We start from the raw sequence: 24,515 nt of genomic DNA on the forward strand, positions 1-24,515 counted from the left end.
ACCTTCTTTTGATTCCGGGTTCCCCCCCCCCCAATTCCGTATTACATTACCTCCCTTCAGTGGTCAGCCCTGTTGCAGCCTGCTGTTGCCCCAGGTTATTTGGGCCCTTTCCACATTTTCCTGCCACTCTGGATTTGCCAAATAACTAGATCTAATGCGTGGGAATTACAAGGGTGTCATTACCGGCTAAATATCAGGAGAAACTTCCTAACTGTAAGAGTGGTTGAGCAGTGGAACAGTCTGCCTCGGGAGGCGGTGGATGCTCCTTCGCTGGACGTTTTCAAGCGGAGGCTGGACGACCATCTTTCGAGTATGTTGTAGGGCTGTCTTTCGGCTATGCTCTTGTAGAGTGCAGGGGGCTGGACTAGATGACCTGCAAGTCCCTTCCAACTCGAACATTCTATGATTCTATGATTCAGGGCGACAGCAGGCTGAAAACGGACTGACCTTTATGTATATTTTTATTGTTATATTCGTTTTATTGTTTTAATCCTACCAATAAAATGTTAATGAGAAAACGGACTGACCACTGAAGGGAGGTAGTGTAATACAGAATGGGGGGAAAAACTCGATTTTAGTGCAGAATGGGGAAAAAACCTGGATTAAAAAGAAGGGTGAATTCGATTTTAGGGCAGAATTGCTTGGAGGACACCGCTATGAGCATGGATTAAAAGGAGAGTGCATGAAAAGCTTATGATGCTGTTTTGCATCATAAGACTTAAACTGCCTCAAGTCGAACACTGAGAAAGTCCGGAGTGGCAGGCAAACGCAGAAAAGACCTGGGTCCACTTGCCACTCCCTAGGATACAATTCCAGTCCCCATGCTGGAATTTTAAAACAGGGAAGCAATTCTTAAAAGACTCTTTAAAAAAACCCAAAAACCCAGAGGAGTTTTAATTTTCACTGATGGGGGCCGAGCTTTCTTTTCATGCGCTTTGCCACCCTGCGGCCAAGACCTCGCTGGGCACACTGCGTTGTTCCTAGAGCATTTACTTTCTCAGCGTCCCTTGCCATTGATCAGCGCATACCCATGCACGCTAACATATACCGCATGCTTCTACACAAGCACCAATAGGAGGAACGGGTCATTTAATGCTTGAAGGTGAGGGCAAGGAAGTGAATGCCCTGGGCACAATGCCATGCTTGGCACTGAAGTGGCACGGAGCAGGAGCTGGATGCTACTGAAGAGACTCTGTGCCCTTGTCTCTGTGGGGTGGGAAGGGTTGCTCTTGTGGTCAGGGGCAAAACACTGCAGAGCTATCAAGTGGCAGGTCTTGCTGTTTCGACTACCTTACCGCGCAGGCAAAAGAACGATTCGGAGGGACCCCCCCCCCGGTCATAAAACTGTTGCACGGGAACAACCCCCTCCAGACAGACCCCGAACAGCAATTTTGTTGGCATTGATTCTTAACCGCGTTAGTACGTGTCACGAGAAGGACAGCCATGCTCCTGCCAGCTGGTCTACAGCGGAAGGGAAGACAACGGGGGCACGGGAAGGTGTCCAATAGTTTTTCAGAGAAGCGTGCAACAATCGGAGGTAGCAGCTTTATTGTCTCGGTTGACCTCTCTTCAGTAAATACTTATCCCTACATAATTCTGGTTTAGTCCATCCCTGGCTTCATTATTGTCGGCATCCCGGGAGAGAAATCCATTTGCGCGAAGATGCGTTTGCCAACTGCGCAACCTCCAAAGCAAACACTGCAACGTTAAACTTCATTAATAGGGGGCACCTCCTTGCCTCCGAGTGGGATAAAATGTCCTCTCGACATCCCGGAGGAGGATTCGATAAATGATCATGATCCGGTCACTCGTCGGAAGGAAAGCCGTGACAAAATCCGAGCACGAGTACTTGTGGCACGATCCTAGTTAATGGGAGAGGGGGTACGTCAGGAAACTGGAATGGCCCCAAAGGAACCCGAATGGGCCTCTGGGAACGGGAAGCACTGTGGGGGCTGCTCAGTTCGGGCCCAGACAGTGGACAGCCAAGCACGGGGACATGTGTTGTCGTCACTGCCTGGGCCCAAATCAAGGGGCTCTGAAGGTTCTGCTGCCACCACCAGCCACCTCCCAAGGCAACAGCCCATTGGGAATTTTCCCAGTCACATCGAAGGGCCAATCCACCCCTGTATTGAATACTTCCCACACTGGAAAGAGAATTGTCCTTGGCTCTCCCTGGAAGCAGTCTGTCAGGGCATAAAGTTTGCCTTCATTCCATCAACCTCCTTCAGTTACTCCTTCAGAAGTCCGAGTTTCCGCAGCGCCTCCCTCCTAGCTTCTTCTGTGGAGCCGCGGCCAGAGAACTGTACGGTTACGCCTTGGGGTCTCAGTCCAGAGGGTCTGGGGAGCGAGCCAGACCTCTTCCTTATCTCCATGGCGAAATCAGACTGCCTTTGGTCGTAAAAGCTCTTGGTGGTGTTCTGCCGAGCAAGCTTACCCTCCAGGAGAGCAGCGTCTGGTTTGAACGTCACGGTTTTGCTCACGCTGGGGAACGGGCTGGGCTCTTGCTTCAAGATGTCGTGGATGTTTCGATAGCCGTTTGACAGGGCCGGTGCTTCTTCGGGTCGTTCATCCTTTGGCGCGGGGACACTTGGCGATTTCTCCGGTTCAGACTCAGCCTGAACCAAAGTTTCTTCCACCAGGCCGAGTTTACTCAATGCTTCGTGCCGGGCCTGCTCTGAAGACAAGTCCTTTACGGACGAACTTCTAGCGGGACTTGAGAATTCGTGCTTCTGAAGTCTCTCTTCCAGCTCGCTGATTAGAATGGCCGAACCGTTGACGTTGGCTAACACCTGGGCTTTGCGTTCCTGGACGTTGACCGCGGCCCTAGTGATAGTCTTGCAGAACTCTCTTTCGCTCAGGTTGGTGAGGCTGATGTTGCTGGGAAACCTCTGGGGCTTGGGTGCGGTCGGAGGCGGAACGGACGGCTTGAGGGCCACGAAACGCCCCCCATTGCACTTCGGTGAAGAAGTAGGCGTTCTCCTCTCTGCCAACTTCTCCTTTGGGGAAACGGGAGAGAAAGAGCTGCCCTCCCCGTGATTTTCAGACATTTTCTGAGCAATCACAAGTGGAGTGGGGACAGAGCGAAGCAGTCTGGGGTGCTGCGCAGGGACCGCAGCAGGATACCCCTCGTAGATGGGCAACGGAGGTGCTGACGGGAGAACCGAAGGAAGGATAACGGCATCAGCAGGCACGTTTCCATCGGGGGCACCGTTGTGCTCTAGCCGATGTTTATCTCGTTTCCAAACCTCCTCCAAGCCTGGGGATGGGGAAGAGACACAGAAACGTAAGAATCACAGAGCTGTCTTTACATACCACCGGACGTAGCTTAGCTACCATCAGTTTTGGAGTCAAAACTAATCTATTTTAGCATTTCTACTCCACTAGAAACCTCCAAGGAGGTTTAAGGTCACTTGTAATGCAAGAATGGTCAGTAACACGACTTCCGGGCAAACAGCTTCTCGTAAAGGAGCTTTTGTTTTAGCTCCACTGATCATAACACCCTAGGATCATTTGAAAAGGTCGGTGGGAGAATTTTTACTCCCACCCCTCTGGTTTGAGGCCGGTCGACAGGTGATCTAATCAGAGGTGGGTTTCCAGGTCCTGTTTGGAATCGGATAACAACAAGCGAATTACTGAGGACTACTGCATCATAGAGAAAGCCTGTCCGTATGCCTCTCTCTTTCCTTTTCCTTCCCTCTTTTCTCTCCGATTTATTATTTATTAATTTCGATTTATATCCCGCCTTGCCAGCACAGGCAAGTGTACGATACTTTGGCACTTTTTATAAGTTTCTTCACTCTTTTTAAAAAAGACACTCGGAAAGGCTGTGTCTTTCCCCATTCCTATTGGGATGGGAACAGATCAAAAGAATGATCAGCGACACATCTAAACTCACCAACAACCGATACAGAATCCTTCCTTTCTCTGTCTCATAGTCTGCTTGCTGTTAATCTGTGTTTCGTGAGCAATTCTAGACAGGTCAACCATTCAAGACACCCAATTCTAGGTGCTGGTTTTGACCTTTAAAGCCCTACTGGGCAGGGCTATTTTGGGGCAGGAACGCACAGGAATGGAGTTCCGGCTGGCTTCAGAGTTGGCCACGCCCACTACAGCCAAAACCTCTGCGTGCCTGGCTACAGAGGGAAGGCCTGGAGAGCAAACCCCCCCCCAGCGACTCCCAAGGCGTGTGGGCCCGGAAGGATTTCCCTGTGCCTTCCCTGGCCTGTCCAAGGGCCGGCTTGCCCGGGCTCCCCGCAGCCGCAGGGGACGTGAGCAAACCAAAGGAAGGCATGGGGTGTGGCCTAGTATGCTAACGAGTTTCTGCTGTTGGGTGTGGCCTATTATGCTAATGAGTTCCTGCTGGGCTTTTTCTACAAAAAAAAAAAGCCCCGGTCTGCTTGCTGTTAATCTGTGTTTTGTGAGCCATTTTAGACAGGTCAGCCATTCAAGACACCCAATTCTAGGTGTTGGTTTTGACCTTTAAACCCCTACGTGTCTCGAGACTGGGGTATTTGAAGGACTGTCTCGGTCCGTACGTTCCTAACCCAGGAATTAAGATCACCAAAAGAGGCCCTCCTGACTCTCCCATCAATCAAAGGTGCTCCTCTGGTGGGTACACAAAAAAGGGCCTTTTTGGTGGCAGCCCCACAATTATGGAACAACCTTCCCAGGGGACTGCAAGGACTCCCCTGGACTGCAAGGAGATCAAACCAGTCAATCCTAAAAGAAATCAACCCTGCCTGTTCCCTGGAAAGCCAGATACTGAAGCTGAAGCTCAAATACTTTGGCCACCCAATGAGAAGGGAGCGCTCACTGGAGAAGACCCTGATGCTGGGAAAGACTTAAGGGAAAAGAAGATGGGGACGGCCAAGGATGAGATGGTCAGACAGTGTTATCGAGGCAACAGACATGAAATTAAGCAAACTCCGGAGCACGATGGAAGACAGGAGGGCCTGGCGTGATCTGGTCCATGGGGTCGTGAAAAGTCGGACTCGACTGTGCGACTGAACAACAATAACTCCCCAGGGAGGTGTGCCTGCCCCCCCACACATTTGATCTTTAGAAAGCAGCTGAAAACAGTTGCATTGAAGTCTGCGTTTGATGACAGCAGTACTCAGTTGTGATTTTAAATTTTGGTTTTATGTATTTTTATGCACTCTTATTTTATGCATCCTATGTATATTGTGAGCCGCCTTGAGCTATATATAAGGAAGAAAGGCGGCTAATGAATATATCAAATAAACAAACAAATAAAACATTACTACTTAAAGAGTTTGAAGAGTGCTTCCCATATTCAAAGCACTTTCCTGTGTACAGTCTTACAGCGGCCCTGTAAAGTAGGCCAGCATTATCAGTACATCTAGTAGGTAAGTGCCTTGGCCTTCGTACCAGTCCCAGAGGCAGCGCAATGGGTCCACCCAGGAAAGAGATAGTGGCTCTTTTTGTAGCAGGAACTCCTTTGCATATTAGGTGACACACCTCTAATGTAGCCAATCCTCCAAGAGCTTACAGTAGCCCCTGTAAGAAGAGCTATGTAAGCTCTTGGAGGACTGGCTATGTTAGGGGTGTGTCGCCTAATATGCAAAGGAGTTCCTGCTACAGAAAGAGCCCTGGTGAGCTCTATGTGCTTTTTGGGGGGGTGGGGGGGAGGATGCAGAAGTATAGGACTTCCCCAAAAGAAACAAATGCGTCCCACCCAAAACAGCCTCACGAGAAGTGAGTAGGTTCCACGAGCACAGAACGTGGGAGAGCAGCTGATGGTCACGTCTGATTCACACATGCATGCGAACGGGGGTGGCAGGACGGACGATACCACTATAGACTCCAGGTCCAGCTCTGAATGTTCCTCCAAATTAAGAGCTAAGCAGAAAACTAGCCCATCAGGGAGAGAGGCTCTAGCCCCACCCTTTCCTTGCCATGCTGGTTTCCTTCTTGCGGGGAGTTTTTAAACAAAGTATTTCAAACTGTGATCCTCCATTGGCACCCTAAAGCGGTATAGTCCCTTCCCCCACCTCCTGCATGTGCAAATCAGGCATTGGTCAAAGGAAGAACAGGGGATGGGGAAACCAGGCTACCTAAGTGAAAAATGGAGTCCAACGTCATCGCAATCAAAATTTATTCCAACATTAGCTTTTGTGAATCAGAGTTCACTTCATCAGATGTGAGGAGTGTACACACATGGAACACAGGAAGCTACTTTCTACTGAACCAGATCCTTGGTCCATCAACGTCAATACTGTCTACCCAGACTGGCAGCGGCTCTCCGGGGTCTCAGGCAGAGGTCTTTCACATCACCTCCTGCCTGATCTTTTCAGCTGGAGATGGCAGGGATTGAACCTGGGACCTTCTGCGTGAAATGAAGAGGCTCTACCACTGAGCCACATACTTTCCCTAAAACTAGTGAATGCACATTAAACTGTGGTATACCGAATCAGCCCCTTGGTCCATCAAGGTCAGTATTGTCTACTCAGATTGGCAGCGGCTCTCCCAGGTCTCGGAATGAGGTCACATCACCTCCTGCCTGGGCCTTTCAACTGGAGATGCCGGGGATTAAACCTGGGACCTTCTGCATGCCAAAAAGATGCTCTGCCATTGAGGCGCATATACATTATGCAGAGGTCCCCGCCTTTTTAACCCTGTGGGCACCTTTGGAATTTGGACATGGGGTGGTGGGTGCAGTCCAGGGCTCTTTTTGTAGAAAAAGCCCAGCAGGAACTCATTAGCATAATAGGTCACACCCAACAGCAGAAACTCATTAGTATATTAGGCCACACCCCTGACAGCACAGCTCATTAGCACATTAGGCCACACCCCCGTGTTACCAGAAGTGTGTTTATCCAGCCACACCCACCTTTTGCTTCTTATTGTGTTTACCTTGTTTGTTGTCCAAACCCAGGGCCCTTTTTTGTAGCAGGAACTCCTTTGCATGTTAGGCCACACACCCCTAATGTAGCCAATCCTAATGAGTTCCTGCTGTTGGGTGTGGCCTATTATGCTAACGGGTTCCTGCTGGGCGTGGCCAAGTTGGGAGCCAGCCAGAACTCCGTTCCTGTGCGTTCCTGCCCAAAAATAGCCCTGGGTGCAACCCCAAAATAGCTGCCATGGAAGGCAGAGCCACACACACACATACACACACACATACACACACACGGAGGAAGGGCAAGGGAGAAGAGAGGTAGCTTTAAAAAAATACACTGGGAGAGATGAGTGAGAGAGAATAAAACCAACACTGGGATGGCTGCTGCCACTGAAAAAAACACTTCTAAAAAATCCGCACAGCCAATCAGATCTCCAGTGGTCAATCAGAAGCCCTGCTAGACGGGAGGCCCCTTGGCCCCACCCATTTTCTGACTACCCGTGGGCACCATGTTGGGGACCCCTGACATAATGGACAAACACACGCATCTGATGAAACACACGTGGCCTCACAAAAGCTTCTGTTAGAACGAATGACGTTAGCCTTTAAAACCCCACAGGACTCCTGTTCTGTTTTGCCGCCACAGACAGACACTGCTACCCATTTGGAATTCTTCCCCCCTTCCCGCGAGTCCTTGCGAGTGCCCAACTTGTTTTCACTGTTTTGCAGGTGGAGGGCTGAAGCTGGGAGAGAGACTGACTGGCCTACAGCCACCCAATGAGCTTGCAGCCAGGCTCAGATTTGAACTGGTGATCTCCTCGGTCTCGGCTCACTCTCTTAGCTACTGGACTGCGCCAACTTACCTGCTTCCATGTGCCGGCTATGAACAAAGTATCGACTGCTGTTCTCGGGCACTGGCCGGACCAAGTCGATGATCTCTTCCGGCTCCGAATGGCTGGACGCAATTTCTTGCATTGACCTTGGAGAGTGGCGGCGAAGACCTTGTTCCTCCAAGTCGTCTTCCAGGGCACCGATAGTTTCCTCAAAGAAGAGGAGGACATCTTTTTCCTCGTGACTTAGGTATCTCAGGGTCTCATCCTCCTCCTAAGATTTTAACAACAAACAGAGAGATTTGTTTGCATATGAAGGAGGTTAAGATGTGCCTCCCCATCCAATGTTTGCGGACAGCCCTTGAAGACACGCACATGGCGCCACTGGCTGGAATGGAGGCAGAGATAAGAAGGGCGCACCAGATTAGACCGGTGGACCATCTTGTCCAGTGCCGTGTCTCACGGCGAAGCACTAGGCTTGTCCAAAGGCAAAGGAACAGGTGGGAATTGGAAACACCTGGACCAAAACCATGGCTGTATTCGTCCTTCTCTCCCCTTCTTGCAGGGCAAGAACCAAAGGGATACTGGCCCTTGGTTCTTAGCCTATGGCTTGCAGGCTGTGGCCCCGATTAAATTCTGCTGACAGAACCAGCATCAGCCTTGGGAGAAGAGAAGAGATTGGATTTATACCCCGCCCTTCACTACCCAAAGGTGTCTCAGAGCGGCTGACAAACTCCTTCCCTTCCCCTCCCCACAACAGGCACCCTGGGAGGTAGGTGGGGCTGAGAGAGCTCTTGACAGAAACTGCTCTTTTTCAAGGACAGCTCTTATCAGAACTACGGCTTGACCAAGGTCATCCAGCAGCTGCAAGTGGAGGAGTGGGGAATCAAACCAGATTAGAGTCCGCGCACTTAACCACTACACCAGACTTTATAACCCATCACTTGCTGGAAGAAGAAACACATTCAGAGGCTCTAAGGCAGAAGGCAGCGTCAGAGGTGATCTCCTCGGTCTCGGCTCACTCTCTTAGCTACTGGACTGCGCCAACTTACCTGCTTCCGTGTGCCGGCTATGAACAAAGGGCCTCAGCCGGCTATGAACAAAGGGCCTCAGCCTCTATGCCCTGTTGTTAGCCCTCCAGAGGAACTGGTGGGCCACTGTGTGAGACAGGATGCCGGACTAGATGGACCACTGGTCTGAGCCAGCAGGGTTTGTAAGTGCCTATTTGCATGTGTGTGTGCGTGTATATATATATTTAAACAGTATACATGTATATTATATATATCCTGTTTGTATATTGTATATTTAACCGGTGTATCTATTTGTATATGTAAACCACTTTGGCCCTAGCTTGGATGTTAGCCCAACCTTGTCAGATCTCGGCAGCTAAGCAGGGTCGGCCCTGGTTAGAACTTGGATGGGAGACCACCCTGGAAGCCCAGGGGCTTCACCAGAAGGGTAATTAACACGTGGAATTCTCTGCTGCAGGAAGCGGTGGCGGCTACAGGCACAGACAGGTTCAAGAGGGGCTTGGATAAACGTATGGAGCAGAGGTCCATCAGTGGCTGTTAGCCACAAAAAGAAGAAGAAAAGAGCCTGCTCGTGGGGAGGGTGGGGTACAAATTAAATTAATAATAACAACAACAACAACCTACCCTTCACTTGGAGTCTCAGAGCGGCTTACAAACGCCTTTCCCTTCCCCTCCCCACAACAGACACCCTGTGAGGTAGGTGGGGCTGAGAGAGCTCTGACAGAAACTGCTTTTTCAAGGACAGCTCTGACAGAACTACGGCTTGCCCAAGGTCATCCAGCAGCTGCAAGTGGAGGAGTGGGGAATCAAACCCGGTTCTCCCAGATTAGAGTCCGTGCACTTAACCACTACACCAAACTGGCTCCCAAAGTATACAAGGTATAGATGGAACGCTCTGTCTGGGGCAGTGATGCTCTGTATTCTTGGTGCTTGGGGGCAACAGTGGGAGGGCTCCTGGAGTTCTGGCCCCACTGGTGGACCTCCTGATGGCACCTGGGTTTTGGCCACTGTGTGACACAGAGTGTTTTACTGGATGGGCTATTGGCCTGATCCAACATGGCTTCTCTTATGTTCTTATAGATGGACCGCTCTGTCTGGGGTAGTGATGCTCTGCATTCTCGGTGCTTGGGGGGCAACAGTGGGAGGGCTTCTGGAGTTCTGGCCCCACTGGTGGACCTCCTGATGGCACCTGGGTTTTGGCCACTGTGTGACACAGAGTGTTGGACTGGATGGGCTATTGGCCTGATCCAACATGGTGTCTCTTATGTTCTTAGGTAGAGGCGGGCGATGGCAAACCACCCGTGAACATCTCTTGCCCTGAAAACCCTTAGAGCCACCATACGTCAGCTGTGACTTGAATGGCATTTCCCACCATCAAGCCAATTTGGGCTCCGTAGGGGAGGAAAGCGGAAAATAAATGTAAAGTCCATTTCCGTTGCTGCCACAAGAACATTTGGCCAAGGTTCCGTAGTCTGAAACAATACAGTCACCTGTAGTCCAGACTTTCCCCAAGAGATCTGTGACAGAAAAGCCCCCCCCCAAATCCCAGATTGTACAAACCATGAGCTGGAACTTCAGGTAAAGAAAGACAGAGGCATGACATGTGGCCGAGTCCACCTAGAGAGTTGACAAAGCCCCTCGAAGGTGATTTAGAAACAGAAGAAAATACTTCTTAGAAGTACCCGAATGCCCCTACTGGTACAACAGAAGTGTCAGTTACAGCTTGACATTGTGTTTTTACCAAAGACTTAAGTTGGTACAAAGTGGCTTACGGGATCAAACTCTTTAATCCAGCAATCCGCTTCCATCACCAGCCAGTGAAACGCCTCTGGGGTTCTCTCCCCCGTCATTTGACTTCACATTTTACTACACAGAGGTACACTGCCTCTGAACATGGAAGTTCCATTTATCTCTCAAGGCCAACTGACGTCACTTTCCAGGTACATGCGAGCCCAATTCAGCAGCACACGGGGAGAGAGAACTTAAACCTTTCCCTTGTGCTGTTTTCCCCAGCCCCACAGAATATCAATCAGCTCCTGTTTGCCCGGCTGGGAAAACTTACGAGTAGCCATCCGGGGGGAAGGCTAGGGTCACAGGCAATGCTCCCTCTAAGCTCTGGAGTCTTGTGAGCAAAGAGTCTACTTTGCGAGCGACTGGCATTAAAGTTGTGAGCGAGCGATTTGGCGACTGCATAAATCAGTTCGCTCTGGAGCCGTCAATTCCTGAGCTGAGACGAAAATGTGTGAGCCGGAGGCTTAAAAACTGTGATCTAGCTCACACTAACTCAGCTTAGAGGGAACACTGGTCAGAGGGTCCCAATCTAGACTCAGACCCACACATATAGGAATCAAGTTCTAAGCAGAAAACTCCATCCTGGAGACCGGGTTAGGGTGGCCACAAGGACTTTGTAATGCATCTTTCAGCCTTTAACCTCAGGGACTATTTGTTCAAGCGGTCAGTTTGACGAGTCAGACTACACAATGGCCTGGCCTGCTAACCCCAATTCAGCATCACAGTCACCAGGTATTTGATTCTTTTGTGTCCGTCACATTCCTTGTTCAAGGCTGGAACGCAAGACAGGAGGCCGTCCCGCAAGACCCCCGAAACTGTTTCTGGTGCCAGGCGAAAGGTCTCTCGGGCTGCTGCCTTTCCAGAGAGAAGAGTTACGACCGACAAGATAAACATTGCCCTGGGGACATAATGGAGGTTTTGTTGTTTTTTAATGCCTCCAAAGCACGGGGAGTCGCTCAAAGAACTGGAACGGCAAACCTGGAACGGCAAACCAAGTTTCACTTGTGTACACAGGGGTAATATAAAGTACCCGAATTAGCAGGCGGATCACGTGAGGGATTGCGCCTCCCGATAATTGAGCACTCCCGGCCTGTTTCAAAAATGTATGTAAGCCGCATGATCTAAGCCGCCCCGAGCCTGCTTGCGGGGTAGGGCGGGATAGAAATCCATAACTGACTAAATTAATAAAAGACGTAAACGTTAAAGCAAGGACTGTGTTTTTGAGCTAGGCTCTCGGTCCCTCGAACTCCCAGCCTCCCGTTCCCCCGTGGGCTCCATCCTCGGGACTCTCTGCCCGCTGCTGGTTCTATCCCCAGGAGACTCTGCCCCCTTTCCAGAGAGTTCCGTCACCAAGTCCTGCCATCCGGTCTTTCGATTTCAGAAGTCAGGAACCATACAGCTTTCATGGAGCTGGTACTGGCATGCATCCAGTTGGCCCTCAGTCAGAATCCTGGAGTTGGAAGGAGATTTATAGGCAGGGTTGCCAGGTCTGGGTTGGAAAATACCTGGAGACTTTGGGGGTGGAGCCTGGAGAGGGCAGGGTTTGAGGAGGGGAGGGGCCTCAACAGGTGACAATGACACAGAGTCCACCTTTCAAAGCAGCCGTTTTCTCCAGGGGAGCCGATCTCTGCCAGCTGGAGATCAGCTGTAAAAGCGGGAGATCTCCAGGCCCCACCTGGAGGCTGGCAACCCTATTTATAGGACAAATAGGCCAAACCCCCTGCTCACATGTATGAATCTCACACATACGAAGCTGCCCTCTACTGAATCAGGCAGGCAGCGTCTCTCCAGACTTCTATACAGAAGTCTTTCACAATAATGACCACCAGATCCCTTCCAACTGGAGATGCCGGGGATTGAACCTGGGACCTTCTGCCTGCCAAAGAGATGCTCTGCCACTGAGCCACAGCCCCTTTCAGTGCAGGAAATCCAAAGCAAACAGATGGCTCTCCAGCCTCTGTTTAAAGACCTTCAGCAAGAGACACGCCCTTCTCAAGTGACTGGGTTAGGGTTGCCGGGCCTTGATGGGCAACCAGGAGGACGTTTCAGGGCCACGAGGGGCGTGATATCGCATGCACCATTACATCACTTCCAGTGAAAACCTGGTCCCATTGCCCACCACTGCTCCAACCAGCAGAGGGGAGGAAATTAAAATATCTGGCAGTGTCACATGTGGGTTATCCCACTTCCAGTGAAAACCTGGAAGTGACAGGGGGTAGCTCTAGGAATATCCGGAAACTCTTTGGTTTTCCCACAGAGTTTCCGGCGATTCCTAGAGCTATCCCATGTTACAGGCGGACTATACCAGGTGCTTTTAATCTGCTCACGTGAATGCCCAGAGTTGCCAACTCTGCATTGGGAAATTCCTGGAGATTTTGGGGTGGAGCCTTGCCAGGGTGGGGTTTGCTGAGGGGAAGGACCTCGGCAGGGTACAATGCCACAGAGACCACCCTCCAAAGCGGCCATTTTCTCCAGGAGAGCCGTCTGGAGATCAGCGGTCATTCCAGGAGATGCGCAGGCCCTCGCCTGGAGGATGGCACCCCTATGACTGCCACTCCCCCCGCCCACCCCAAGTAATTGTGTACCTCTTCGCCAGGAAGTGGGCAATTAGTTGCTTCCAAAGTGTGCACCGCATTCTTCCCAAGAACTAAAATTAAGCCCAGTTTTGGAATCCCACTTTGCAGGGGACGCACCCAGCCAGAGGAAACAACAAATTAAAACGCGCCACAAACGCAGGCATCTTTCATTAACTGGACTGGCGCAGAGGGAGGACGGCTTTGAGCCCCGGGGGTCCTTGCCATGAACTTCTTTAGCGACAAGCCACCATTTGACATTATGTCTGTTGGATGCTAGCGTGTTCAGGATGGAACAACAAAATTGGTACAGGTACCACATTGCTAGATCCCTGGGAAAAGAGGCACCTGGGATTTTTCTGATTTTAATTCAGCTAAGAATTTTCATGTTTGCAAAAAAAATATATATTCCAATTGACTTTATTCATCCCACCTTTGATAATATTCTGACTTTGTTTGGAAGAAGAAGAAGAAGAGGCGGAGGAGGAGGACGAGGAGGAGGAGGAGAAGATTGGATTTATACCCCACCCTTCACTACCCAAAGGAGTCTCAGAGTGCCTTACAATCTCCCTTCCCCCAGCCCACAACAGACACCCTGTGAGGTAGGCGGGGCTGAGAGAGCTCTCTCGAGAACTGCCCTTGAAAGAACAGCTCTGAAAATAATTTGTGACTGGCCCAAGGTCACACCAGCTGGCTGCATGTGGAGGAGTGGGGAATCAAACCCAGTTCTCCCAGATTAGAGTCTGCGCTCCTAACCACTACACCAAATATATTGACATCCCGCCTTTCACCCCAATGGGGACCCAAAGCAGCTTCCATCCTTCTCCTCACCTCACAAGGTGGGAGGGAAACCTAAAGTTCCCCTCTGACAGTGCTCTGGAGCCAAAGGAAACAACGGAATGCTTCGAAGGTGAGCAACCCCCCCCCAAAAAATCCTGAATGTGACTGCAACCCAACTTGCCTCACAAATACCGTATCCTGTCTGTGATCTTGTAGTGTGTTCCAAAGCTGCCACGGAATGCAGAATGTATGTGCAACATCTAATTGAAAAGCAATGTTAAGCTTCATCCTGGGCTGGGATCCAAATACATCCAATGGTATCGCTAGCCCAGGAAGTAACAAGCCAATCACTTCACAGCAAGCTCCCTGAGCGGGAACGTCCGTGATGGGTCCTTATACGAACAACCTTATTGGTTGGTATTTGTACAGGGGGTGTGGCTATATTAGCCGGGAATGTTTAAAAGCAGGACAGCTGCAATGTAAAAGCTGTTCTGGCTATCGGATGTTGATCCGTGTTGGAGCTGTGTTCGAGTTGAAGGATAAAGCTGTGTTCTTGCTGAATCACTCTCCGACCTCTTTGTTAAGCGAGCGACTTAACAGATCTCTGGGCAGCCCCGTTTGCAAAGCAACGCATTTTGGACTTGACGTCTGCCTGGGGATGCCAGCTTCCAGGTGGGACCTGGGGGTCCCCAGGAAATCACGGCTCATCTAGACTACAGTGGCCAGGGGGAACTAGCAACCCTACGCATTCCAAACGGGCTCTCTTCCGTGATGAGATTTCGATTCCTGCATACCTGCATTTTGGGCAGGCATGAGGAACTGGAAGCCAACCAGGTCGGTGCTGTACAGAAGGGGGAGGTGTGAGCGGAGAGGGACTATTGTGTACGTGACCGGTTAGCGCTGAATACAACTTGCTGGGATGTCTGAGTGCGGCTGTAAACATCTCGCTTTCCCCTTGACTCCCCAGAGTTTTCCTGACACACTTCTGGCTCTTCCAGAGGGCCCATCGCTGTTTTGTTTGTTTGCACTCCAAGCTGAGATTTTGACCTGAAGGCTCAATTTGACAGGGCATCATTTGGTGGAGGCCGAAAGCTAATTGGAGCGCAATGGGGGGGGGAGGGGTGCACCTGTGTCAGGCAACCCGGGAGGACTATGGGAGGCCTCTTGCTCTTCGCAAAGTTTAATTACAGTGGAAATGGTTTTATAACGTCAGGTGTTGCTTATTATCGCCAGCCCGGCCTGCAAACTTCATCCCATTTACGCAATAGCCTGCAGGGTCGTTTCCAATGGGAAGGTGTTCTTTCCCCCCCTAGTTTGCTTTTTAAAAACACATTACTACCTCAGTTGTGCAAGTCTAACATTAAGAAGGTGGATGGCATTCCCGAGATACAAGACGTCTGTTTCGGCTCGGATCTGGGAGACCCAGGTTCGAATCCACACTCGTGGCATGGAAGCTCGAGGCCTCTTGCTCTTCGCAAAGTTTAATTACAGTGGAAATGGTTTTATAACGTCAGGTGTTGCTTATTATCGCCAGCCCGGCCTGCAAACTTCATCCCATTTACGCAATAGCCTGCAGGGTCGTTTCCAATGGGAAGGTGTTCTTTCCCCCCCTAGTTTGCTTTTTAAAAACACATTACTACCTCAGTTGTGCAAGTCTAACATTAAGAAGGTGGATGACATTCCCGAGATACAAGACTTCTGTTTCGGCTCGGGTCTGGGAGACCCAGGTTTGAATCCCCACTCGTGGCATGGAAGCTCGTGGGGTGACCTTGGGCCAGTCACGCTCTCCCCCCGCCCACCCCGCCTCTAACACATAGATCATTATAATGATGTGTTCTTGCAGAGCTATACATTCATGAAATGCATGGCAATTAAATTTTCTAATAATTTATCCAAATTATACACGTGTGTTATGGCAGTCTTAATTTATCTCTATGATAGTCACAGATATTTAAATTTAAGTATGCCACTGTTGGTTTTATCCCATATTTCTTATGTGAATGTTTTAATGTAAAATGATTGAATGTGTTGGTCATTGACTGTAACATTAAATTTGATTCGAGATATACATTTCTCCTTACATCTCCACAATGAAAGGGGGCGAGTGACTTTTTTTAAAAAGCTGGAATTCAGGGGAACTAGCACACAGATCATTATAATGACGTGTTGTAGCAGAGATATAGCTTTCTCTTTACATCTCCACAATGAAAGGATCTAGAGACTTAATTTTTTAAAAAATAATGAAAGGTGGAAATTCAGGAGAACTAGCACATAGATTGTTATAATGATGTGTCAGTTGCAAATTTTGAAAAAAGCCCCTGGTGGCACAGTCAGAACTGCAACTGCAGGGGACTGTCTTTACACACTTGCTTTTCTAGAGAAGGTCATTTTTCACATGCTCTCAGGCAAAATTCCAGACAAGCCAACTTAGCACCGGAAGTCTCTCACAATTGAACCCAGACTTCACACCACCACATCCCATCGTTACAACGTTAAGTGTGCAAGTTATGCCTTTCTCACTCACTTCAACACTGCTTCTCACAGTTTACAAAAACCACAAATCTGGAACGGCAGCATAATTACAGGATTAGGGAACTGGAAGAGCAGCCTCCTTTACCTCAGCCGCCGACAGTGTTTCGTCAGCTGCCTGAAGACCAAAAAGCCCAAAAGTGCTTGAGATCATCCTTGGAACAGCTCACTTGTAGTTTTAAGCAGCTCGCTGAGACTTTAATTGCTTATTGTTAAAGCGGTTTTATAGATGGCAAAACTGCCAGAAGACTGGGAGGACATTTTACCCTCAACACGTATTGGTGAGGTAAATGCAACCCAGGATATTTTACCCTCAACACATATAGGTGAGGTAAATGAAACCCAGGGCATTTGATAATCAACATGTATCGGTGAGATAAATTCAACCCAGGAATTCTGCCTCACAAATTCTTGTTTTGGAAAGAGGCATTTCACCCTCAACACGTATCGTTTAGGTAAATTCAGCCCAGGCCATTTGACGCTCAATACGTATCGGTGAGGTAAATTCAACCCAGGATATTTTATCCTCAACATGTATTGGTGAGGTAAATGCAGCCCAGGAATTCTGCCTCACAAATCCCTTTAGATTTGTGATTTGAAAAGAGCCGTTTTACCATCAACACGTATCGGTGAGGTAAATTCAACCCAGGACATTTGACCCTCAACACGTATCGATGAGGTAAATTCAACCCAGGACATTTAACCCTCAACACGTATCGGTGAGGTAAATTCAACCCAGGACATTTGACCCTCAACACGTAATGATGAGGTAAATTCAACCCAGAACATTTGACCCTCAACACGTATCAGTGAGGTAAATTCAACCCAGGACATTTGACCCTCAACACTTATCGGTGAGGTAGATTCAACCCAGGACATTTGACCCTCAACAGGTATCGGTGAGGTAAATTCAACCCAGGATATTCGACCTTTAACATGTATTGGTAAGGTAAATTCAGATGAGGAATTCTGCCTTACAAATCCCTTTAAGATTTGTGTTTTGGAAAGAGGCGTTTTAACACCTGTCTGGCTGCCACTGTTTGCGTTCATCCAAACATTCAAACAAGTAAGCCTTTTTTAGTAGTAAGGAAGAAAGGCGAGGTTTCGCTTGTAGAGAACCATCTTTTTTTTTTTTAAAGGCAGCTCTTTCTAACAGACGTAAAGCCGATTAAAGAGTTTATTGTAATCACCGTCTTATTGTTCAGTTATATCTGGAAAGAGGCCTGCAATCTACACCTTAAATACAGGCCGCTCTCAAATGACAGCTCTTTTCCCATTTAACTAGTTCAGGACTATCCTGAAAGCGCTTGAACTTGGTTTCAGTGGGGATTGTCATGCCTTAATCCAAAAAGCACGACATGGGCTGACGATCTACATTTCCATGTCCCTCTGCACACAGATGGAGAGTGAGGAGAGGGTTCAAAATGTCCTCTCAGTCACAGGCCAGTCACACTCAGCTTTGACGTACCTCACAGGGTTGCTGTGACAAGAAAATGAAAGAGTGGGAGAAACGTGAATTCTGAGCTCCGTTCACAGGTTACACTGAACATATGTACAATCCATTTACAGAGTACACTTTGTTTCTGTTGTATGTGCATTGAGTGAGCCTCCCATTACATTCAATGCATGCTAAGCTGAACATGTGATCCAGGGCTCTTTTTGTAGAAAAAGCCCAGCAGGAACTCATTAGCATAATAGGCCACACCCAACAGCAGGAACTCATTAGCATATTGGGCCACACCCCTGACAGCACAGCTCATTAGCACATTAGGCCACACCCCCATGTTACCAGAAGTGTGGTTATCCAGCCACACCCACCTTTTGCTCCTTATTCTGTTTACCTTGTTTGTTGTCAAAACCCAGGGCCTTTTTTTGTAGCAGGAACTCCTTTGCATGTTAGGCCACACACCCCTAATGTAGCCAATCCTAATGAGTTTCTGCTGTTGGGTGTGGCCTATTATGCTAATGAGTTCCTGCTGGGCGTGGCCAACTTGGGAGCCAGCCGGATCTCCGTTCCTGTGCGTTCCTGCCCAAAAATAACCCTGATTGAAAACCCACATTTATCCCGGCAGTGGTACCTGCTTTCATTTGTAGGGCAAACGCTTGTTGACTGTTTCTAATCAATATGCAGACGTGTTTGCATCCAATTTAACATGTGAATGGAACTTTGGAGGAAGGAGAGGGGAGGGATAAAATGAAATGGATGAAGGAGGATGAGGAGGAGGAGATTCGATTTATATCCCGCCCTTCACTACCCGAAGGAGTCATGGTTTACAATCTCCTTTCCCTTCCCCTCCCCACAACAGACACACTGTGAGGTAGGTGGGGCTGAGAGAGCTCTTTCGAGAACTGCTCTTGAGACAGGACCTCTGAAAGAACTTGTGACTGACCCAAGGTCACACCAGCAGCTGCACGTGGAGGAGCAGGGAATCAAACCCAGTTCTCCCAGATTAGAGTCCGTGCTCCTAACCACTACACCAAACTGGTTCTCAGCAGTATTCTTTCTCAGCGTCTCTACACAAACACAGATACATCCACAATCAGCAGCTCTCGGTGTATATGCTGGGCCCAGGATTGGGGGGGGGGGGGAAGTAACTTACTCTGTCTCTTGGCCAGCCCCGTGTGAAAGCCAAGATCTCCCTCACAAATTAGCCCCTGCCCTCTGAGACCTTCCTTTTAAACACCAGGAATCAACTGCGTGTGAAGCAGCGGCTCAGTCACCCAAACCACCCTGCGGCTGATTTTTCAACCCTTAATACGGACACTGCTGTTCCGCAATCAGTTAAGAGTCCACTTTACTTGGTGCCAATGTTCCCTCTAAGTCATCGAGTCTTGTGAGCAGAAATCCTACTTTGTGAGCTACTGGCATTAAAGCTGTGAGTGAGCCATTTGGCAACTGCCGTCCCTTCCTGAGCCGAGACAAAAATCTGTGAGCTGGATGCTAAAAAATGGTGAGCTAGCTCACACTAAACTCAGCTTAGAGGGAACATTGCTTGGTGCATCGTCCTTGAATGGTTCTAACATTGCAAATGCTGTTGCTTCACAGAGCACTGTTGGAAAAGTTAGGGTTGCCAGCCTCCAGGGAGCGGCTGGAGATCTCCCGCTATTACAACTGATCTCCAGGCGACAAGAGATCAGATCCCCTGGAGAAAAATGGCCCCTTTGGAAGGTGGGCTCTATAGCATTGTATCGCATTGAAATCCCCCCTCCCCTCCCCAAATCCCCACCCTCCTTAAGCTCCACCCCTACAATCTCCAGGTATTTCCCAACCCAGAGCTGGCAACTCTATTGGAAAGGTAGGGTGCAGATACTTAAAATATCAACCAACCAAGACGAGAAGCACCGGAGGCTCCCTCAAGATGAGACCCCAGAAGACCAGAGGGATGGGTTTTCCAGCCCCAGCACTGCCCTGCTGCCCCCCAAGTGCCTTGTGTTCTCTTTCCATCTGTCAACAGGAGAGCCTGCACACTATAACATGCACCTACTTTCTGCTTTGTGTTGTAACGGGTGAAGTCACTCACGGACCAGCTGCTAAGGTAACCTTATCTTGGAGCTCAGCGAACAGACGTTCAGGGGCTTAATCTGGCCTCTCAGAGACTCATAAGAACATAAGAGATGCCAATGTTGGATCAGGCCAAAGGCCCATCCAGTCCAACACTCTGTCTCACACAGTGGCCAGAAATACCAGTGCCATCAGGAGGTCCACCAGTGGGGCCAGGACACTAGAAGCCCTCCCACTGTTGACCCCCCCAAGCACCAAGAAGACAGCATAACTTGCCCCAGAGTTCCTATCTATACCTTGTGGCTAATAGCCTCTGATGGACCTCTGCTCCATATGCTTATCTAATTCCCTTTTGAAGCCATCCATGCTTGTAGCCGCCACCACTTCCTGTGGCAGTGATGCCTGATGCCTGGCCTTCCCTCTCCTACAGCCAACCGCTGGATAAAATGTGACCCCATGAAAGGGGCTCTCAAGGCAAGTGATTAAGCAGAGGTGGTTTGCCGTTGCCTTCCTCTGCAGAGTCTTCCTTGGTGGTCTCTCATCCAAGCCTTATGGTGACCCCAGGAAAGGGGCTTTCAAGGCAAGGGAGAAGCAGAGGTGGTTTGCCATGGCCTTCCTCTGCAGAGTCTTCCTCGGTGGTCTCTCATCCAAACCTTATGGTGACCCCAGCAAGGGGCTTTCAAGGCAAGGGAGAAGCAGAGGTGGTTTGCCATGGCCTTCCTCTGCACAGCCTTCCTTGGTAGCAATGCTCCCTCTGAGCTGTGGAGTCTTCTGAGCAAAAATTCTACTTTGTGAGCTCCTGGCATTAAAGTTGTGAGCGAGCCATTTGGCTACCACATAAACTAATTTGCTCTGGAGCCATCCTTCCTGAGCCAAGACAGAAATCTGTGAGCTGGAAGCTAAAAAACTGAGCTAGCTCACACTAACTCAGCTTAGAGGGAACACTGCTTGGTGGTCTGTTGACTGTTACATATCGATGACACATTGTCCCTGACAGGGCAATTTGACTTGCACTCTTAGGACCTAAACTGGAAAGTACATATTAGTTCCAGTATATACAACTATTTCTGACACAAGGCCAGATATATTTGTGGCCCCAAATAGAAACGTTTCGGTGTGTCATTCAATTCCATATTGGAACATTCCAATTTTGGTCCTATTTTATTTATTGTTAATTGCCTTACATGTGTTCTTTGTTGTGTTTTGCACTATGTGACCTCTGAAGAAGGCTCTTGTGAGCCGAAACGCATCTTTTTTGGTGAGTATTTGTAACTTTGAACATTTTATGAGGCTTTATTTGGGCCCCTACTAGGTTTTTATATGTTTTTGTAATAAACACTATTTTGTACACTTACTTATATTTTTAACTTTTGACCCTCAATAAGTTTTCTAAACTTCCTTTGGAGGTTTGGCCTCTCATCCAAGCCTTATGGTGACCCCTGTAAGGGGGCTTTCAAGGCAAGGGAGAAGCAGAGGTGGTTTGCCATGGCCTTCCTCTGCAGAGTCTTCCTCGGTGGTCTCTCATCCAAACCTTATGGTGACCCCAGCAAGGGGCTTTCAAGGCAAGGGAGAAGCAGAGGTGGTTTGCCATGGCCTTCCTCTGCAGAGTCTTCCTCGGTGGTCTCTCATCCAAACCTTATGGTGACCCCAGCAAGGGGCTTTCAAGGCCTGGGTGGTCTCTCATCCAAGCCTTATGGTGACCCCAGCAAGGGGCTTTCAGGGCAAGTGAGAAGCAGAGGTGGTTTGCCATGGCCTTCCTCTGCAGAGGAAGACTCTGCAGAGGAAGGCCATGGCAAACCACCTCTGCTTCTCACTTGCCCTGAAAGCCCTTTGCTGGGGTCACCATCATTCAAGTACTGACCCTGCTTATCTTCTGAGATCGGGCTATACCATGCTCCTTCTGCTGGATAAAATAAGGATGAGGAAAGAGATCTCACCGCAGCAAAGACACCTGGCAGCAATTAGGGTTGCCAATCTCCAGCTGGGGCCTGGAGAGCTCCTGGAGTTTCAGCTGATCTCCAGGCAGAAGAGATCAGCATCCCTGGGGGAAAATGGCAGCTTTGGAGGTTGGCGTCTGTAGCATTAAACCCTGCAGAGGTCCCTCCCCAGCCCAAAGCCTGCCCCTCCAAGGCCCTGCCCACAAATCTCCAGGAGTTTCCCAACCTGAGGTTAGCAACTCTAGCAGCAAGCCGCTTTGGAGGGTAGCTGTTGACCTTCGCTGGTCAAAGTAGCCACTAACAACATCCCCTCTATTCAGCAAATAATTCAACCTGTGGTTCTGGGAACGAAAAACAAAACAAGGAAGACCGCATCGACATCAGTGAAGTCCGGCACTTACCAAAGTAGAGTTTGTGCGCCTCGGTCGGCCTTTTCCATTCTCCAGCGGGCCGCTGCTCTTCCCAAAGTTCCCAAATTGACACTTAGGGGAAAGTTCGCACACCATTCCAGAGAAGTCCGACATCATGTTCCTCGGCATCCCACCCAGAAGAGAGGTCTCCTTCCGCAGGGAGTCTCGCGTAGCGCCGTGCAAAGTCTTTCTGGCTACTCACAAACAGCTCTTGGGCATTTCACCAACTCTGAAACAAAATCAGGAACTATTTCAGTACACTGTTTTCTTGGACCATAGTCATAGAATCACAGAATCATAGAGTTGGAAGGGGCCAGACAAGTCATCTAGTCCAACCCCCTGCCCAATGCAGGGGTAGAACCAAGAGGTTTCTACCCCTCTGGATCTTTTCCACTTTTCCCTTTATATCACGGGAGCCCCAACCTTTTTAAGCCTGCGGGCACCTTGGGCATTCTGATATGGGGGAGTGGGCATAACTAACAGAATGGCTGCCATGGGAGGCATAGCCAACCACAAAACAGCTGCTACAAGAATCAGAAACAACCACAAAAATATCAGGGAGTGGGGTCATGAGTATAGTAACTCTTCAACATTTCAGACAGGAGCTCTTGTATAACAGAATACCTTTTAAAACTAACGTGTTTTTAAAAAATATTTTCTTGTACACACTTTTGGCCTTGCAGTCAAGACCCTTGTGCCAGTTCAAGAGCCAGTTTGGTGTAGTGGTTAAGTGCACGGACTCTAATCTGGGAGAACCGGGTTTGATTCCCCACTCCTCCACTTGCCCCTGGCTGGATGACCTTGGGCAAGCCCTAGTTCTGATAAGAGCTGTTCTTGAAAAAGAGCCGTTTCTGTCAAGAGCTCTCTCAGCCCCACCTACCTCCCAGGGTGTCTGTTGTGGGGAGGGGAAGGGAAAGGAGTTTGTAAGCCGCTCTGAGACACCTTTGGGTAGTGAAGGGCGGGGTAGAAATCCAATCTCTTCTTCTTCTTCTGTAATGACAGCCAGTGTTTCCTCTAAGCTGAGTTAGTGTGAGCTAGCTCACAGTTTCTTAGCCTCCGGCTCACACATTTTTATCTTAGCTCAGGAAGGATGGCTCCAGAGCAAACTGATTTAGGCAACAGCCCAATCGCTCATTCACAACTGTAATGCCAGTAGCTCACAAAGCAGATTTTTTTGCCCATAAGACTCCATAGCTTAGAGGGACCACTGGCAACAGCTACTAATGAAGCAACTTACAAAAAGAAATCTGCACATCTCATCAGATCTACATTGGCCAATCGGGAACCCTGATAAGTAAAAGCCCCACCCACTTTCTAAAAACACTTGGCGGGTGTCAGGAAAGATGTCAGCAGGCACCATATCACCCCTGCTTTAAATAATAATAACATTTGTGGTTAGGGTTCCCAAGTACTTACCACGATCCGGCGAGGGACACATGCTCCCTGGCCGGAACATTCCTCCCTGTAATGCACAATGCCGTCGCCAGGAAGTGACACTGGGTGACGCTCTGGCAATGGGGCTGAAAACTCGATGGTACCATCGAGTTTCCAGCCCCATTGCTGGAGCGTTGCCCGGCGTCACTTCCTGGCGATGGCATGGTACGGCGTGTCTGTTGTCCGCATGGGAATAATCCTGGGAAGATGTCTGTGTCCCCTGCCGAATCACGGTAAGTACTTGGTAAGCCTGTTTGTGGTAGCTTGTGTAAACTTACTGCAAACTTCCAACAGCCATCTATGGTAGATTTCCTCTGTTATTATCTGCACACTACAGTCAAGCCCTTCCACACTGCAGATTTCCCTGCAGTTTCCTTGCCTCCCCCCCCCCCGCAGCAGCCACCTCCCCTTCTCCAAGGCCACTGAAAATTTCCATTTTTAAAAAAAATGAGCAATCGAGTATTGTTAACTCAATGCAATACTGTAACAATATACGTAACAGCTTCTCTGAATTCTCAGCTTTAATTTTTTAAAGAACAGTCTCTATCCTCTTCTGTTGTGGAGATATGCCTTTCCCCTTATATCTCTACAATGAAAGGGGATAGAGACTTACTTTTTTTAGAAGCTGGGAAATTCACTGAACCTGCTATGTTTATTGGTATAAACCGATCTAACAATATGAAATCGCTGAGAAAAGTGGCAGGGGAGGAAATGGTCACCGCAAGGATGTCAGGGAAAATGGCAGCCAGGTGGGCAGAAAAATCTGCAATTTGGGGCCCACATGGTAACCACCCAGGCTTTGTTGCAATCTTTCCCAAAACGTTGAAGTCAAATAGGTTTGA

General features: G+C 49.2%; 1 protein-coding gene across 1 annotated transcript in view; it reads right to left on the reverse strand.

Annotated features, from left to right (window-relative positions):
• Nucleotides 1-845: 845 nt before the first annotated feature.
• The window catches only part of PROSER2 (proline and serine rich 2), a 75,321-nt gene continuing 51,651 nt past the window's right edge, over nucleotides 846-24,515 (reverse strand). Inside the window, exons 2-4 of the mRNA XM_015424040.1 lie at nucleotides 22,231-22,468; nucleotides 7,720-7,960; nucleotides 846-3,256 (exon numbers count right to left, since the gene is read on the reverse strand). Coding sequence (XP_015279526.1) covers nucleotides 2,229-3,256; nucleotides 7,720-7,960; nucleotides 22,231-22,368 — 1,407 coding nt within the window. The 5' untranslated portion in view covers nucleotides 22,369-22,468 and the 3' untranslated portion in view covers nucleotides 846-2,228. The remainder of the gene's footprint in view (nucleotides 3,257-7,719; nucleotides 7,961-22,230; nucleotides 22,469-24,515) is intronic.

Source organism: Gekko japonicus, unplaced genomic scaffold (genome assembly GCF_001447785.1).
Source record: "Gekko japonicus isolate JY-2015 unplaced genomic scaffold, Gekko_japonicus_V1.1 scaffold2394, whole genome shotgun sequence".
Taxonomy (NCBI): domain Eukaryota; kingdom Metazoa; phylum Chordata; class Lepidosauria; order Squamata; family Gekkonidae; genus Gekko; species Gekko japonicus.